Source organism: Sus scrofa, chromosome 6, assembly GCF_000003025.6.
Source record: "Sus scrofa isolate TJ Tabasco breed Duroc chromosome 6, Sscrofa11.1, whole genome shotgun sequence".
Lineage (NCBI taxonomy): Eukaryota > Metazoa > Chordata > Mammalia > Artiodactyla > Suidae > Sus > Sus scrofa.
In genome coordinates this window covers 92,034,698-92,049,970 of record NC_010448.4, presented here as the reverse complement: position 1 = coordinate 92,049,970, position 15,273 = coordinate 92,034,698, and the positions used below count along the sequence as shown (strand labels likewise).

Genomic DNA, 15,273 nt, shown 5'->3' with positions numbered 1-15,273 from the left:
TAGGATTCACATTACTGGTAACATTCATCTCCAGTTTCTGTAAAATAAAGTCACTTTAGGTCATTTATGATCCCCAGCTCCAGACAAGGAAAGAAACTAAGAGGATATGAGTGTAGGTATCAGAAATTTCTGTCCTAAATGAACCAATTACTTTTTTTTTAGGGCCACACCTGTGGCATATGGAGGTTCCCAGGCTAGAGGTCAAACTGGAGCTGGAGCTGCTGGCCTACGCCAGAGCCACAGCAGGATCAGAGCTGAGTCTGCGACCTACACCACAGCTCACATCAACGCTGGATCCTTAACCCACTGAGCAAGGTCAGGGATCAAACCCGCGTCCTCATGGATACTAGTTGGGTTCGTCACCCCTGAGCCACAATGGGATCTCTCTAATTACTTATTAAACAGTAAATACAGCTTTCACCTCTGCCTGGCAGTCCTGAAAGAACATGAGAGCAGGATGGGGGGGTAAGGAAGAAAATTCGGCAGGTATGAATGAGGTCTACATTTCACAGAATGACCTCTCACAATGTTAATTTTCCAAACTTCAAAGGGAGGATGAGAGACTCCCAATGGAAGAACAGACGATCTGATGATCAGTGTGCAGATGCATTGCTTATTCCCCAGCCTGGCCATTACTTGGCAGCCTCACCTCTAAGGGAAGGTAGGTATGCTTTTGTTCCTGGCCAACCTGCAGACAGGGCAGGTGGGGATATTTGAGCTGAAGGTTATATTTCTGCTTGAAATACTGTGCCACTGTGCACTCCACAGTCTGTCCACTCTCCAGCTGCAAGGGAAACCTGTTTGGGGGAAATGAAAGAGGTGTCACAGGCCAGCATTCAATAACATCTTTCTAGACCTAAAACCATGGGAAGTGTCAAGTCTTGACTTCATCCCTATCCAGCTTCTTTGAGCACTCCCGCCACTCATGGGAAAGCAGAGGCAGTTCCAGGAGTGAAGACAAATATTTGCAAGACAAGTTCCACAATGGTCAGGATCTTATCTGTATTTCTAGTGTCAAGCATGAAGCCTCACACACAGTAGGCACTTATAGTCCAGTACCGTCTGAGGTGAAGAAGGTAGACGGAATCGGTGACAACTTCCCTAACAGCTAGCCCAGGATCTCAGCGTTTTCTAGAGGAAGAGTAAGTTGAGAGAGATTCTAACATTTATAGAACTGAGACAGAAGTTAGGGGACGATACCTGCTCTATAGTCAGAGCCCAAGGAGGAAAGGTGGAGACCAAGAAGGTAAAAATGGTAGGGAAAGTATCAATGGATCTGAGAAGGTTAAGGAAGGGCTGCCAAATTCCCACAGCTTACTTTCCAAAATAAGGCTCATTCTCAGGGAAGGGGGGGAGGGGTGGAGACAGTGAATGGAAGGTGCTGAAATACCCGCCCTCTTCCACTAATGATACAGCTTGCAGTCCCGTTAACTTACGTCTGATGGCTGGCAGGGCGGCGGGTAACATTACACACACGGTATTTCCTCTTCATCTGTCCACAGTGGGTCACTTCCACCTTCAGGCCTGGGATACATACACTCATTGTCAGGATTGGAAAAGGTTGCTCATGTGCCTGGGCTTGGCCTTTCCCCCGAACATATCCCAGCGGGATTTCCTTTTAGGACCAAAAAGAAAGTAGCACTGATTCCCCTCCCCACCTGCTTGGGTCCTCACCCTTGATCTCCTTGGTGAAGCGTACACGCTGAGAGTCCGTGAGGGGCTTGGGCTGCTCATCTATGTTCCTGATGTCCAGCACCTCACACATGAACTCAATCACTGGCTGCGCCTTGTAGAAGGCAGTGGCTGAGACTGTGGGGACAGGGTAGGTACAGTTCAGCTCAGCTTCTGTCTTTCAGAATAAATGGAGGCACTGCTCTTTACACCCTCTTCCTTATAGGGTATTGGGATGGGGGAGGGGTCCCAGGGCCGTAGGGATTAGACTAGGAGTGTGGTTACAGAGCTGGGAGGGATGAGGCTGGGAGTGTGGTCACTGGACTGAGGGTGCCCCTGGCTCCATAGCTCTCCCCACTCACCATCAATGTTGAGCATCATCTTCCACATGGCAGGGCGCACAGACTGGTGAAAGCCGAACCAGACCTCGCGCCCACCCCCCAGCGGGTGGTAGTAGCCCTCAGGCGGTGAGAAGAAGGAGCGGCCCACAGGGGTGTACCTGGCAGGGACAGGCAGAGAACTGGTCCCTCGGGCACAGGCCCCCACCCTGTGAGGCATCCTGGGCACGGAGGAGCCCTGGCCTGGAAGGCAGGACACCAGGGCTTTAATTCCAGCTCTGATCCTTTATTAGTTGTGTGACTGACCATGTGCAAGTCTCTACCCTTTTTTCTGCCCTGCAAGGACAGAGGGGATGAGGTCCAAAGATATCTAAAAGGGACAGGGCTGAAGCTTTAAACCATCTAAATGTATATGTACACTTGCCTGGTATATGACAGGGCTTCAAAGAATTTTTTATTTGAAAGGTACACTTTGGGTCCTTAACATAAGCTCATTCCTCTCCTCCCCCCACAGCACTTCTGCCACCACTAGGAGCCCAGATTCTAACTACACCCAGTACCTCATGGATGCCAGGTGCCTCATGGCCACATCCAGGGCTTGCACAGACTCCAGGGGAACAGGGATCTGGCCACTGACCAAGGCCTCATGCAGCATGCGCCAGCTCACAATGGCTAGCCACTTGATGGAGACCTTGAAGATTCGATCCTTCCCTTCCCCAGGGATTGTCACCTCAAAGTCAACCTTCAGGAAAGAGAAAAGGGTAATGGATTGCCAATGCTTTCCCACAATCCAACACTCCTTGCCCTTCCCCTACTGCCCCTCACCCCACAGATTTGCCAAGAATCTGCTTTTTAAGCTGATAGGGGCTCACAATGAGGTCTTCAGAATAAATCCAGCCCCCTTTGTCTCCAGCTACTTGGCTCAGTGTGTCTGTTCCTCTCAACCACACTTATCAGGAAGTCCTTCAGGTCAATTTTAAGTCTAATCCCAGTCTGTTTGGGACAGGGACAGATACACAGTAGGCTAAATAAACATCAGCACCTTCCCATCCCTCACCCTATAATACACTTTTCTCAGCACAAAAGATGAAAAGGATCTCTGGATTGCCAGGCTCCAAACAGGCTTACCTAAGTTCTGTCCTTCCCCAGACTCCTGACACAGGTCCAGCCTGACTCCCAACCTTACCCGTTCATTGCCAATGGGCAGCGCTGTGACAGTGTAAATATTCTTCTTTCCATCATATACGGGCTTGCGATCACCAAAGATCTGAGGCTTGAAATGCTGGACCATGTATTCCACCACTTCCCTGTGGGGAATGGGAAAGGCCAGTGGAAGCTGAAAGACCACCATTTCAAGCTTTTGCAAGTAATTCAAAGTCCAGGGAATGTGCCATATTCTCTCCTAACAGCTACTAATCTCTACCCTATGACAATACTTCTCAAGATTCAACATTCATATAAATCACCTGGAAATCTAAAATGCAGATTCTGATTCAGTAGGTTTAGAGCAAAGTCTGAAATTGTGTATCTATAACATCCTCCCAGGTGATATTTTTTGGTCCTCAGATCAAAAAGGCTCTGAAGGACCTCAAAGAGTGGGTATGAGTGTCTTCTGGGCAGAGGGGAAGTCTGAGGGGAGAAGGGCTCTGTCCAGAATCAGGAACAAAATCCAGGCTGTTCCAATTCCCAAGGTGATTACCAAAAAAGTAGATGGGCAAGAGCTCTGAATTGCAATAGGAATAAACTGTGGAAAAGAACCTTGTTTCTTCTACCTCTCTGAAGTCCTTAGTTTTGCCACTCATTTCCTTTCCATTAACATCCCTTTCGAGATTTCACTTTCTGTCCTGTGCCACTTAGATTCCAGAGCATCTATCTGTCCTTCAGAATTCCAGCCCATCCAACTAACTGACCCCTTCACTTTCTAAACAAAAGCTCTCAAATATTACTGAATAAAAACTAAAAATGTACACAGGAAGCAACTGTAAACACTTGGCTTCTTCTTTTTTTTTTTTTTATTTAGGGCCCACAAAAATCTTATTTCAAAGTTCAGAAGTAACTTGCAAAATTGATCTAAGAGTCACTAGTAAACCATGGGTCCTTACCAAATTCACAGCTAGTATAATTGGATCATAGTTCAAAAATATCTCAAACTGGAAAGATGAACCAAAACCAACAAGGTGGAATTTATTAATTTATTTAGTTCTTTTTGTCTTTTAGGGCCATACCTGCAGCATATGGAAGTTCCCATGCTAGGGGTCGAATCAGAGTTATAGATGCCGGCCTACACCACAACCACAGCAACATGGGATCCGGGCTACGTCTGCGACCTATACCACAGCTCATGGCATTGCTGGATCCTTAAGCCAGTGAGCAAGGCCAGGGATTGAACCCTCATCCTCATGGATACTAGTCAGGTTCATTACCACTAAGCCATGACAGGAACTCCCAATGTTGGTTTCAATGCCAGTTAGGCCTCAGTACTGCCCAGCAATCTTTTTCATATCCCTGATCACCTTCATCCTCAAAGATTATGTCAAACCTTCTCCACTACCCTCTAACCTCAAAATCCATTCCTATCTTGTATCAAAAAAACATGTCTAACAATTCTGAAAGGAGTAGAGCATAGTAGGCAAAGCCACCCTCAAGTTTCCAGACATATAAACAAACACATTTACATATATATACATCTCTTCCTCTTCCTTCCCTCTCACACTTGATATACCCCTTCTGTATGTAAACAAACACATTTACATATATATAAATCTCTTCCTCTTCCTTCCCTCTCACACTTGATATACCCCAACTTCACTCATCAGAGAAACACAATTTAAAATTAGACCAAGATAGGAGTTCCCACTGCGGTGCAAAGGGATTGGCAGTGTCTTGGGAGTGCTATGACACAGGTTCAACCACCAGCCGGGGACAGTGAGTTAAGAATCCAGCATTGCCGCAGCTACCGTTTATGTCACAACTATAGCTCGGATGTGATCCCTAGCCTGGGAACTCCATACGCAGTGGGGCAGCCGAAAAAAGAAAAAACAAATTAGGCCAAGATATAATTTTCTGCTTATCAGAACACCAACAATTTAAAAAGCCAATATGCTGAACTGCTGCAGATATGGGGAAGAGGCACTCTGATACCTTGCTTATGGAAGTATAAGTTGGTACAACTTACCTTAAAAAAACTAACAGTATCTCAAAAATTTATTTATTTTATTTTTAAATGATTTTTATTTGTTCATTATCTCAAGAATTTAGAACATATCGTGCCACCAATTCCCAGTGCTAGGAATTTACCCTACAGACACACTGATATTTGAGTGCAAAAATGTATCGATATTAATATTCTACACAGTTTCAATTGTAGCAAAAGTTTAGATTCAAGCTAATGTTCCTGAATAGGTTTATAAATAGCTTGAAATACATCCATTCAGTAGAATGCCTATGGAGCTATGCAAAAGAATGAGGCACATATGTAGGTATTGCTATGTATTATTTTCCAAAAAATATTGCTCAGTGGAAAAAAGTACAGAATAAGGTATATAAGAATCTATATTCTGTGCATTTAAAAAGATGGTCTATACACATATATGCCTGCATATGCATAGAAAAATATCTGGAAGTATACCCAACAACGGTAATAATGAGGGTGTTCCCTGGTGGCCCGGCAGGTTAAGAATCTGGCATTGTCACTACTGTGACCTGGGAACTTCTGGATACCATAGATTCCACCACCACCCAAAAAATGGTAATAATGAGTGCATCTGGGGAATGGGACTGGAGACTAAAGACCAGAGTAACAGGAGATATTTTTCGCTGCTACACTTTCTGTAATATTTAATTTTTTTATGCTGTACATATATAGTTTTCAAATAATAATAAATTAATTTTAAGAACTATAGCTTCTTCTAAGGCTAACCTCTCTGTGTACTCTATATATCCTTCTTGCCTCTGCAAGGACATTCCACTCATTCCTTTCCTCTCTGTCCTGTACCTTTAACCTCTCCTACACTAGCTCCTTTAAGTTTATAAACATATCCATGTCTCATTCTTAAAATTTTTTCATTTATTCATTTCAATAAATATTGAAATGCAGGAGGCACTATACCTGACCTCTATAATACTCTGTAGCCAACATATTCCCCTCTTCATGCTTCACTGTTAAGCTATTTAGGAAAAAAGCTATCATTCTCATTATCCCTACCACATTACCTTCCACCTATTCCTTAACTCACTATTAGATTACTAGCCCAACTCCTCTGCTGAAACTGCTGGGGCAAAAGGTACTAATTATTTCCTTAGAGCCAAATCTAGTGATATTTTTCAACATTTACCTTATTCAGAATCTCTTTCTCAAAAACTTTCTTGAATTTGGTGATACCACACTCTACTAGTTTTTCTTTTATCTCTCTGGATTCTCTTTCAAGGTTCTGAAACTCAGGAATATAAGGATTCCTGGACGTGGTGGCTTAAATGAGCATCACTTACCGGTTGACTCTGCGAGGACACTTATCCGGCTTGATATCCACCTCGTAGTGGTAGACGTCAATCTTAGGGATGTCCACTTCAAAGTAATTGGCCAGGAGCTTGATTGGTTTCCCCACAGTGCCAATACCAGGCCGGCGAGGTGCCTGGAACACCTGCTGCAGGGGGGGCAGGTAGGCGCCCGCAGCTACAAGATAGAGAGGTTGATGAGGGTAGAGTCTGGTAATCTCCTTACCACTCTGATCAGAGAAGGCACAAGGCCTCCTAGAATGGGAGCAGCAGAGTGTAGAGGAAGCCTCTTTCCTCCCTGCCCAACCCAACTGAGGGCTTCCTCTGGCTGAAATAATCCAGGCTCATCTTTTTTTTTCTTTCTTTTTTCTTTTTTGGCTGTGCCTACAACACATGGAAGTTCCTGGGCCAGGGATAGAACCTGCACCACAGCAGCAACCAGAGCTATTGCAGTGACAACACCAGATCCTTAACCTGCTGAGCAACAAGAGAAATCCCAGGCTCATCTTTTTAAAAACTCTTTCCAGTTAGGAAAATTACCCTTGTTGTCTATATTAAATTCATCAAGTGAATACGTAATAATTTTGATCACATATTAAGTACAGGGGCTAAATCTGGTTCTAGTAACAAAACTCTTCCTACTAGATTAAGACATCTGCCTCTACCAGATATCTAACAGACCAAGAAAGTCCATTATCTGTCAGCCATATGCTTACTTCACTTGTCACCATCCTGAACATGAAATAGCAGCATTTTAATGCTCCTCTGCACTGTAAGCAGGAGGAAGAGCCAAAGAAGGCCAAGCTGGGGGGAGCAACTGGGGCAGGGGCAAGGAAGAGGGCAGTGTCTGAGAAAGAATTAAGGTAACAGAGTGGCTGAGGTTGAAGAAACAGAAGAGAACAGTCTAAAAGTACAGGGTTTGGAGACTAAGAAAAGGAGAGAAACTGAAACAGGGAGCTGGTGAAGAGGCTGGACCTGGAGAAAAATGTTTGAATTGGGAAGAAGGAAAGGCTGAGGTTAGGGGCTGAGGCAAGGTAAAGTAAGAGTTGGGAGCCTGGGCAAGAAACATTGGGGAGACAATAAAGAAAAAGTTCAAAAGAAGAAAAAGCAAGAGAATGAAGACAGGCTAAATATAGGAGACTGAGGCAAGAGTAGGCCAGAGCAGACGACTTGGGAAGGAGGGGCAGTCATTAGCATGCTGGAGAAGAAAGAGATTACTGGCTCTGAGAAGAAGAATACAAGATTCTCTCCAAGTCCACAGTTCCTTCACATAGAGGGCCCAGAGAGTAGCAAAAGGGGTCAATTTTAAGAGAGAGGAGGTCCTTGGGAAAGGGTTGGAGCAGAGCCAGCTCCCACCACTTTGTCCTCTCTTGCCACCAGCCAGACTGCTGCCCCTGGTTTTATTTTCTAGCTTGAGAGGAAAGGGGGGAGGAGAAAAACTGCCCAAGAGAACCCTTTGTCCACATCTACTATTGTTCTTGCCAGTAGAGGACCAGCCCAGGTGGGAGGAGAGAGGGATAAACCAGCCCAGAAGCTCCCATCACCAGAGATCTGCTTTCACAGTCAGCCAGGCTGGGGGGATGGGGCATATCCTCAGCTGGGGGGTCAGGAAGAGGTCAGAACCATTCATGGGAGGGGCAGGCTTCCCAGAGCTAAGCTGCTGTATCTCCTAACCACCTGTCAAGTCTACCCCACTCTGCAGACAGGGAAATGGAGGCCCAGCCTAGGGGGAAGAGGCCTACAGGAATCAGCTACCTGGGGAAGTGAAAGTCTAATGACTAGCACCTGGCAGCCTACCCCAGGAAGAGCTGGAGGGAAATTGTACACAAGCCACAGACAGACATACACACATAGAGGAACACACTTAATACACACCCAAACACACACTTAGGCCTGGATAGATTACCTTCATACACATATCCCTCACCACCCTAGATTTTGATTTCTTCAAAGATATAAAGGCTGTATCTGCCTTGGTCACTGCTGAATTTCCAGTGCCAGGCATATAGGAGGGGTCCAATATACAGATATCAAATGAATTAACAAACAGATCCAAAGACACATCACAAAGAACACACACGCATGCACAGCACACAAACACCTGCAAACTGCTCAGAAACAATTACAAATCCTGCACAGGACAAACCTGACCCTGGTGGAAGTAGCGGGTAAGAGACACCCTTCCCCTCCCTATGTTCTAATATTCCATTCACCTCCATAGCCTCCCAGGCTGAATAATTGTTTGGAGCCTTGGGAGAAACTCATCCCCTAGAGCTAGGGGCTGGGTAGAAATGATGGGGGATGGGACAGACACTCAAGTCTCAAAGCCTTCTCTTCCCCAGAACTACACACCAGACTTAGCCTTAGGCACCCTCTACTCCTAGAAGGCTTGGGGAAAACAGGGAGCCCCCACCTTCACCTTCATCCCCAAAATAGGGAAGGCAGGAGGAATAGAGAACCCCTTCCTCACCAGATCCCCCTGCAAGGCTTTCAAAGTTCCCCTCTAACCCCACCCTGCCCCCAGCTTTTAGTCTGAGAAAGGGAGACACTTCCCTTCAGACCCAGACAGGGACAGACGGCCACTTTGTGATGCAGATGAGGGCCCCAGCACAGAGGACAAAGCTTGGGCCTTGGGGGAAAGGGGCGGGGCCCTTCCCTGCAGACAAAAGCAAGGAGGGAGGGGCTATGAAAAGGACACTCCCCCTCCCCCATCCCCAACCAGCCGGGAGAAGGAAAAGTATCAGAGCTGAAAGGCTTGGCTCAGGGATTCCTTCCCTGCAGTTCTGAGGCCCACATACCTCCCAAGGAGCTAGACTGTCCATTCAAAAGACAAACTCAAGGCTAGGTTAGCTGTCTGATAAGCAAAGACTAAGAGGCCAATCTCACCAAAAAGTATCACACACTGAGTACATCAAATTATTAAACATTCACATATGTGTTAACCATTTACGTTCACACTAGAATTTGATTTAATTCAAAAAATAAACATGTACTTCTGTCAGGGCCTCCACAGATAAATCAGACACCACCTCTACCCTGGGAGTTCCCAGTCCAGTATATGTGCTTAAAACACACTTAAGCACAGAAGGCACATCTGGACATAAGCCCAATGAAGCCAGCAACAATACTTTGCTTTGTGTATCATATCCTCCGACCTCCAAGAAAATCATCTGGGCCTAGGAAGGAGGCAGTTATGGAAATCCCTCCACTCACAGCTTTCAGAATAAATTCCAATTACCAGGCAAGTAAAGCCTGCCCCATTAAGGTACAGCCAACTCCAGATACCAGGCTCCAGTTTCTTCCCTATAAGCTTATTTATTTACAACAACAAAGTCAAATTTTTCATCACTCCAGAGTCCATTAGGCATTCATCATTAGATAAATGATCAACAAGATCATTCACAGTCTGGAATGAGTGCCAGCTCCCAGCAATCCATCTGGACCTCTGTGACCCATTCCTACCCTAGTCCATAGGTTGTCGCAAGTTGTCTCCAGCCCAGAAAACTAGGAGAGTTCCCTGAACGGAGAAAGGGGCCTAAGGGAAGAAGGAAGTAGTTTTCTCAAGTCAGTTGCTCCCAGCATTCCAGCTTTGTTTTTGTCTTGGGGAAAGTAGTCACTAAGTACTTAGAAGTCACTGAATAGATGACTTGAATGTGCTGGTAGGAGCTATTTCCTTGAGGGGAATAGCTGTGGTATAAAAGACAAAGATTCTTCAACCAGAAATGAAATTCATGTCCCCAGTGGAAATCCTATTCCCACCCCCAGATCAAATGGAAGGAAGTGGTGAGACAAGACCTAAAGGTCCATACTCCTCCCATCAAAGGTCTCCTATCTAGGACACAGGAGGTGTCTCCACCCTACAGCCCATCCAAGGACTCTGGTCTTCTTGGGGCAGCTCTGCCTCAGTTTCTCTTCTACTCTTACCTACTTTTCTCCTGGTTGTGAGTAACGAGACATTAAAGCTATGATCTGAGACTCATCAGGGTGAAGGCTATAAACTTCCCCCTACTCCAAACAACTTATTTGCGGCAAAAGGCTAGCTTGGCAACCTGTAATAACATGGCCCTAGGAGTTTCTGGGGAGTAGAGAGAGGAAAAGAAAAGATACCCAGTGGGGGATAGCAGCCATAAAAACATTAAGGTATAGAAAGATTAGGCTGTCACCTCTGGAGACATTTCAATAGAGAGGTCATTATACTTGGATTAAAAGATCCCAACTCTGTTCACTACTGGACCAGAAACATGCAAACCGGAAAGACAACCCCTTCTAGGCAAACCTGGCCCTGACTTCGGTTCCTAAGTAACCAATACATTTTCTAAGGCCTGTCTTCAGGAAGGACCCGTCTCTAACCTAAAACATTGCTTCTATCTCAGTCTTTCCTCATCCCAGTAGCAGAATAAGGCACTTTGGCAGTTTCCTTCAATCCATTCTTGGCAAACTGTGACTGAAGGTTTTCAGGGCCAAGTGCAAGAGCCTCAGGATGGGGAAGGGGCCCATTTCCATTTGCGCTAAGCCAGCATGACCTAAGAGAGAATACACCCCATCCTCGCGCTCCTTTTTCCAAGCCAAACCTGGCACGATTGGGGGTGGGGGGGTTCGGGCGGCCACGCCCCCACCACATCAGGCAGCCCCTTCCAGCTGCCACCTCCGCGCATGCTCCGGCGCCTCTTCTCCAGCTCCCCAGACTCAAGGGGGGGAATCCCGGGGCTGGATCCCCACCCACCGCCCCCTGACCCTCGCCCCCGCGTTAGGCCCGGCTGGGGCGGAGCTCACAGCCCAGATCTGGCGCCTTCTCCCGAAAAGACACAAACCCAACCCAGCCTAGCCGGGATGAACCCCCGCCCCCGGCATGCGGCAGCTCAGGGCCCATCTGTGTCGACCCCCTCCTCTCCTGAACACCTGGAGCCCGCCCCCTGCCACCTGCCGTGCCTCTCCCTAGGCCTCCCGGGATCTCTAGGACTCCTTACGTGTGTTCAGGCCCTTCTCTCAGATCACTTCCCACCTCCAGGAGTGCATACAGTCTCTGATAAATGGCCCTCGTCTCAGAGCTCCCTTCACAAGGTTTCCCCCGGAACTGCACACAGCCCCCTTCAAACTGGGCCCCCCATCTCTTAAGAGCCCCTTTCTTCACTCAGGAAACCTTTCCTCACTCGGAAATCCTGCCCTTTACGCGGAAGTACCCTGGTCCTTGGAGCATGCACCGTCCCCCCTTCCCGGGGGCCCTTACCTGCTCCCGAGGGTCCCGCTTCCATCCCATATACCCGTGCGGAGGTCAGGCGGCCCAGAGACTGTGGAGTCCAGTGTGAGGGGTCTAGATACCCCGCACTCTAGCTGCTCAGGCTCCCGGGCCGGGCTCGGCTCCCCCCGCCAAGCCCGGCCGCTCGCGCCGCCACCGCCGCAGCCTCCGTTGCCGCCGCCGCCGCGGAGCCTGCAGCAGCTCCCCCTGCGAGCGCCCGGCCAGCTGCCAGTGCGCAGGCGCGACCGCCAGGCCCAGGGGGCGGACGGGAACGAGTCAAACGGGGCGCTCCGACGGCAACAAAGGCCAATGGAGAGGGGCGGGGGCACCGGGGACCGGAGGCAGCGGCCCCTGGCGGTCACCCGTCGCCATGCAGCCCGGCGGGAGGGCTCCGGTGGAGGCGCCGCGGCACCGCGCGGTAGCGTTAAGTGGGGCGGGGCGGGAGGACACCCCTGCAGCAGCCTCCGGCCCTGTCTTTTCCCCAAATGGGTCCCTCCAAGCCCATACACAGCCTTCCCCCTTCGCACAGAGCCACGCGTGCATATCCACCACGTTCCCGGGCCACCCTCACACACTCTGAGAGACCCATCACCCAGGGGCCCTGCCTCCCACCTCTCCTCCCAATCACCCTCATCCTTCAAGCTTCGGCTGCAAAGCGACTGCCTCCGCGAAGCCTTTCTCCGTCCCCAGTCACTGAACTCACTGACGCCACCCTCTCTTCCAGGCCAAGTGCTGGGCGCTGAGACCACAGATGTGAAAGAGACCTTGCCTACCCTGGAAGATGTCACATTCTCAAACTTAAGTGCAGCTACCGAGCACTACCTGCGGGACCTGGGAAGCACCTGTCTCCACTTTCTCATCTACAGCTCACGCCTGAACTCAGTCAATCCGCTTCTGCCCCTCACCACGCCACTTAAAACACTTTTTGTGTCTAAATTCAAAGGATAATTTTCAGTCCCTATTTCTCTGCGGCATATGACACTGTGCCTCTCCTTCCTTTTTGAGCCTTCCACTTGGCTTCAGCATTTTCTGAGGTCTTCTATTGTTTATGTCCTCTTCAGTCTTCTTCAAGGACCCTTCCCCCCTGCTTTCAACGCATTAAGTAACAGTGTTCATCATGGTTCCACACCCAGCTCTTCCTTCTCATTCCACTTTCCACTTTCCCCTTAAAAGTGTCATTCACTCTTATGGCTCAACTATCCTTCCAAATCTCTATTTCCAACCATGTCTCAGACTCATATTTCCAAATGTCTGCTGGACAGCTCCACCTGGATAAACCAGCCCTTCAAATTTAGAGTCCCAAACCAAACTCTCTTTCCCCTACAAATGTGCCTGTCCTGTACCTCCTGTCTCTGCAAAGGGCACCTTCACCCCAGAAATGATCCTTGCTTCTTCACCCATACAGCCAGCTGTTTACCAAGACCTGACTTGTTTACTTCCTGAACTGCTCTCATATGTCGTCCTTGCCATTCTGATGGTTCCTTGTGCTGGTGCAGACCCTTATCATGTCTTGCCAAAAGTACGTTACCTTGCTAGTTTCACAGATTCTGGGAACATTACTCCCATTCAGTCCCCTTCAACTGATAGGTGGCAAGAGACCCAGTTCAAACATAACTTTTCCATATTTTCATTCATATGCATTCATCCGCATGTATTGTTTGACACCTACTTTCCACTAGATGCTGTGCAGAAGGCTAGAAACTTAACAGAGACCATACCAGTCACTATCCATTGGAGGAGATTAATTTCTGACACTTTTCATAGTATCCTTTGCTTTTCTCTGAAGAGTTTCACAAACAGCAGGCATCAGCTTTGTTAAAACACTGAATGCTGAGCACCACCTCCAGAATTTATGATTCAGGAGGTCTTAGGTGGGACACAAAGAATATGGATTTCTAATATGTTTTCAGATGAGGCTGATGCTGCTGATCTGGGGACATTTTGAGAACTAGTGCTCCAACAATATAAAGTTAAGAACAAAGGCTCTAGAATCACACTGTTCTGGTTTCAACCCAGGTGCTGCCATTTACTAGCTGTGTTAACACCGAGCAAATGACTTAATTTTTCTGTGTCTTAATTTTCTCCTCCCCCGTTTCAAAGGGTGAAAATAGTACCTACCTCACTGGGCTGTTATTAATACATATAAAAGGAAAAACTTAGAACAGTACCTAAAAGAATGCAAGCAAAGTATTGGCTGCTACCATAATTACTGTCTGCCTCTCGTACTACATTCTAAATTCTTTAAGAACAAGGACCATATCACATACATTTCTGTCCCCCTTTAGTGCCTGACACAAGATGTGCCTAGGTTGATCAGTAAATCTGGGTTCATCTGAATCAAACAGATGGCATCAAAACATTCTCAGAAAACCAAGACCAGTGCCTTAGTACAACTAAGATGGAAGCTCAGCATTCCTCAAGAAGAGTCTGAATCCCCTGTTCTAAATACCAAGCCTCACAGTTAAGTTTGTGGAAAGGCACAGATCACTATTCTGATCTACCTCCAAAGTGGCTGCTGGTGTCAAGCCTGACCCTGGCCTCTCTGTGGAGTGTCTCTATCACCAGGGATTTCACTCTTGGCTAGGTAAAGTGGTAGCATATAAAGGAATTCCAGATAACATTTGTTTTTTGTTTTATGGCCGCACCTGTGGCATAGGGAAGTTCCCCGGCTAGAGGTTGAATCAGAGCTACACCACATCAACACCGGATCTGAGCTCCATCTGCAACCTATGCCTTATCAGGCATCAACACCGAATCCTTAACCCACTGAGCAAGCCTAGGGATCAAACCCACATCCTCACTGACACTAGGTTAGGTCCTTAACCTGGTAAGCCACAACAGAAACTTCACATTTTGTTTTTTCATGCAAGCTTCTTTCAGTAACTCTTGATGTACCTTCCCAGAAAGCTAATGGCTCCTTCTGTTTCCAGTTCAATCCTTGCATCTCAATCCATAGCTAATTCACATCCAAGAGCCTCTGCTGTGTGGGAACAGAGCCTAGGTCTCACCACTCATATACCTTCTCTAAACCTCAGAGCTTCCTGGCCTAAAAACAATAGGAATGGCCTAGGGAAAAAAACTATCTCAATCTATATTTTCCTTTAAAAAAATATATTTAAAACAGCCTAGAAACAATGAAATCAAGATAGTATATTAGACATAAAATAAATTGTATACCCTGCTGTAAAGAAATGAATCACAACACCTCCTGCATGTACCATTTCTTTTTATCTATGATAAAATGTTTTGTTTTGCTTTTGCTTTTCAGGGCCACACCTAAAAAGATTAGGGGTTGAATTGGAGCTACAGCTGCCAACCTACGCCACAGCCGCAGCAACATCAGACCTGAGCCGCGTCTGTGACCTACACCACAGCTCACAGCAATGCCAGATCCTTAACCCACCGAGCAAGGCCAGGGATCGAACCCACAACCTCATGGTTCCTAGTCGGATTCGCTTCCACTGCACCACGATGGGAACTCCTAAAATGTATTTCTGATATATTTCAGGACACAATTTTAAAAATCAGAAATCA

The 15,273-nt window shown here is 47.2% G+C and overlaps 2 protein-coding genes across 5 annotated transcripts in view; one reads left to right on the top strand and one right to left on the bottom strand.

Annotated features, from left to right (window-relative positions):
* The window catches only part of AGO1 (argonaute 1, RISC catalytic component), a 38,374-nt gene extending 26,507 nt beyond the window's left edge, over positions 1-11,867 (bottom strand). For 2 of the 4 annotated variants that reach the window (XR_001309295.2, XM_005665209.3), the window contains exons 1-8: positions 11,731-11,867; positions 6,498-6,681; positions 3,196-3,316; positions 2,570-2,751; positions 2,034-2,170; positions 1,675-1,809; positions 1,437-1,524; positions 650-797 (exon numbers count right to left, since the gene is read on the bottom strand). Coding sequence is in view for 3 of the 4 variants with exons in the window: in XM_005665209.3 (XP_005665266.1) it covers positions 650-797; positions 1,437-1,524; positions 1,675-1,809; positions 2,034-2,170; positions 2,570-2,751; positions 3,196-3,316; positions 6,498-6,681; positions 11,731-11,755 (1,020 nt within the window). In the remaining variant the exon portion in view is untranslated. 4 annotated transcript variants of the gene reach the window in all.
* LOC102165851 (vegetative cell wall protein gp1-like) lies at positions 11,157-12,947 on the top strand. Its single transcript, XM_021097603.1, has 3 exons — positions 11,157-11,470; positions 11,550-12,157; positions 12,464-12,947. The coding sequence occupies exons 1-3, from the start codon at positions 11,157-11,159 to the stop codon at positions 12,685-12,687; spliced, it is 1,146 nt and encodes a 381-aa protein (XP_020953262.1). The 3' UTR covers positions 12,688-12,947.

Excerpts from the sequence above, each read along its gene's own strand:
- LOC102165851 (XM_021097603.1), top strand. The coding sequence starts at position 11,157 with ATGCTCCGGCGCCTCTTCTCCAGCTCCCCAGACTCAAGGGGGGGAATC. Across the intron at positions 11,471-11,549 it reads GGATCTCTAGGACTCCTTAC|AGCTCCCTTCACAAGGTTTC; the intron begins GTGTGTTCAGGC and ends CCCTCGTCTCAG. Across the intron at positions 12,158-12,463 it reads AGGCGCCGCGGCACCGCGCG|GCCAAGTGCTGGGCGCTGAG; the intron begins GTAGCGTTAAGT and ends CCTCTCTTCCAG.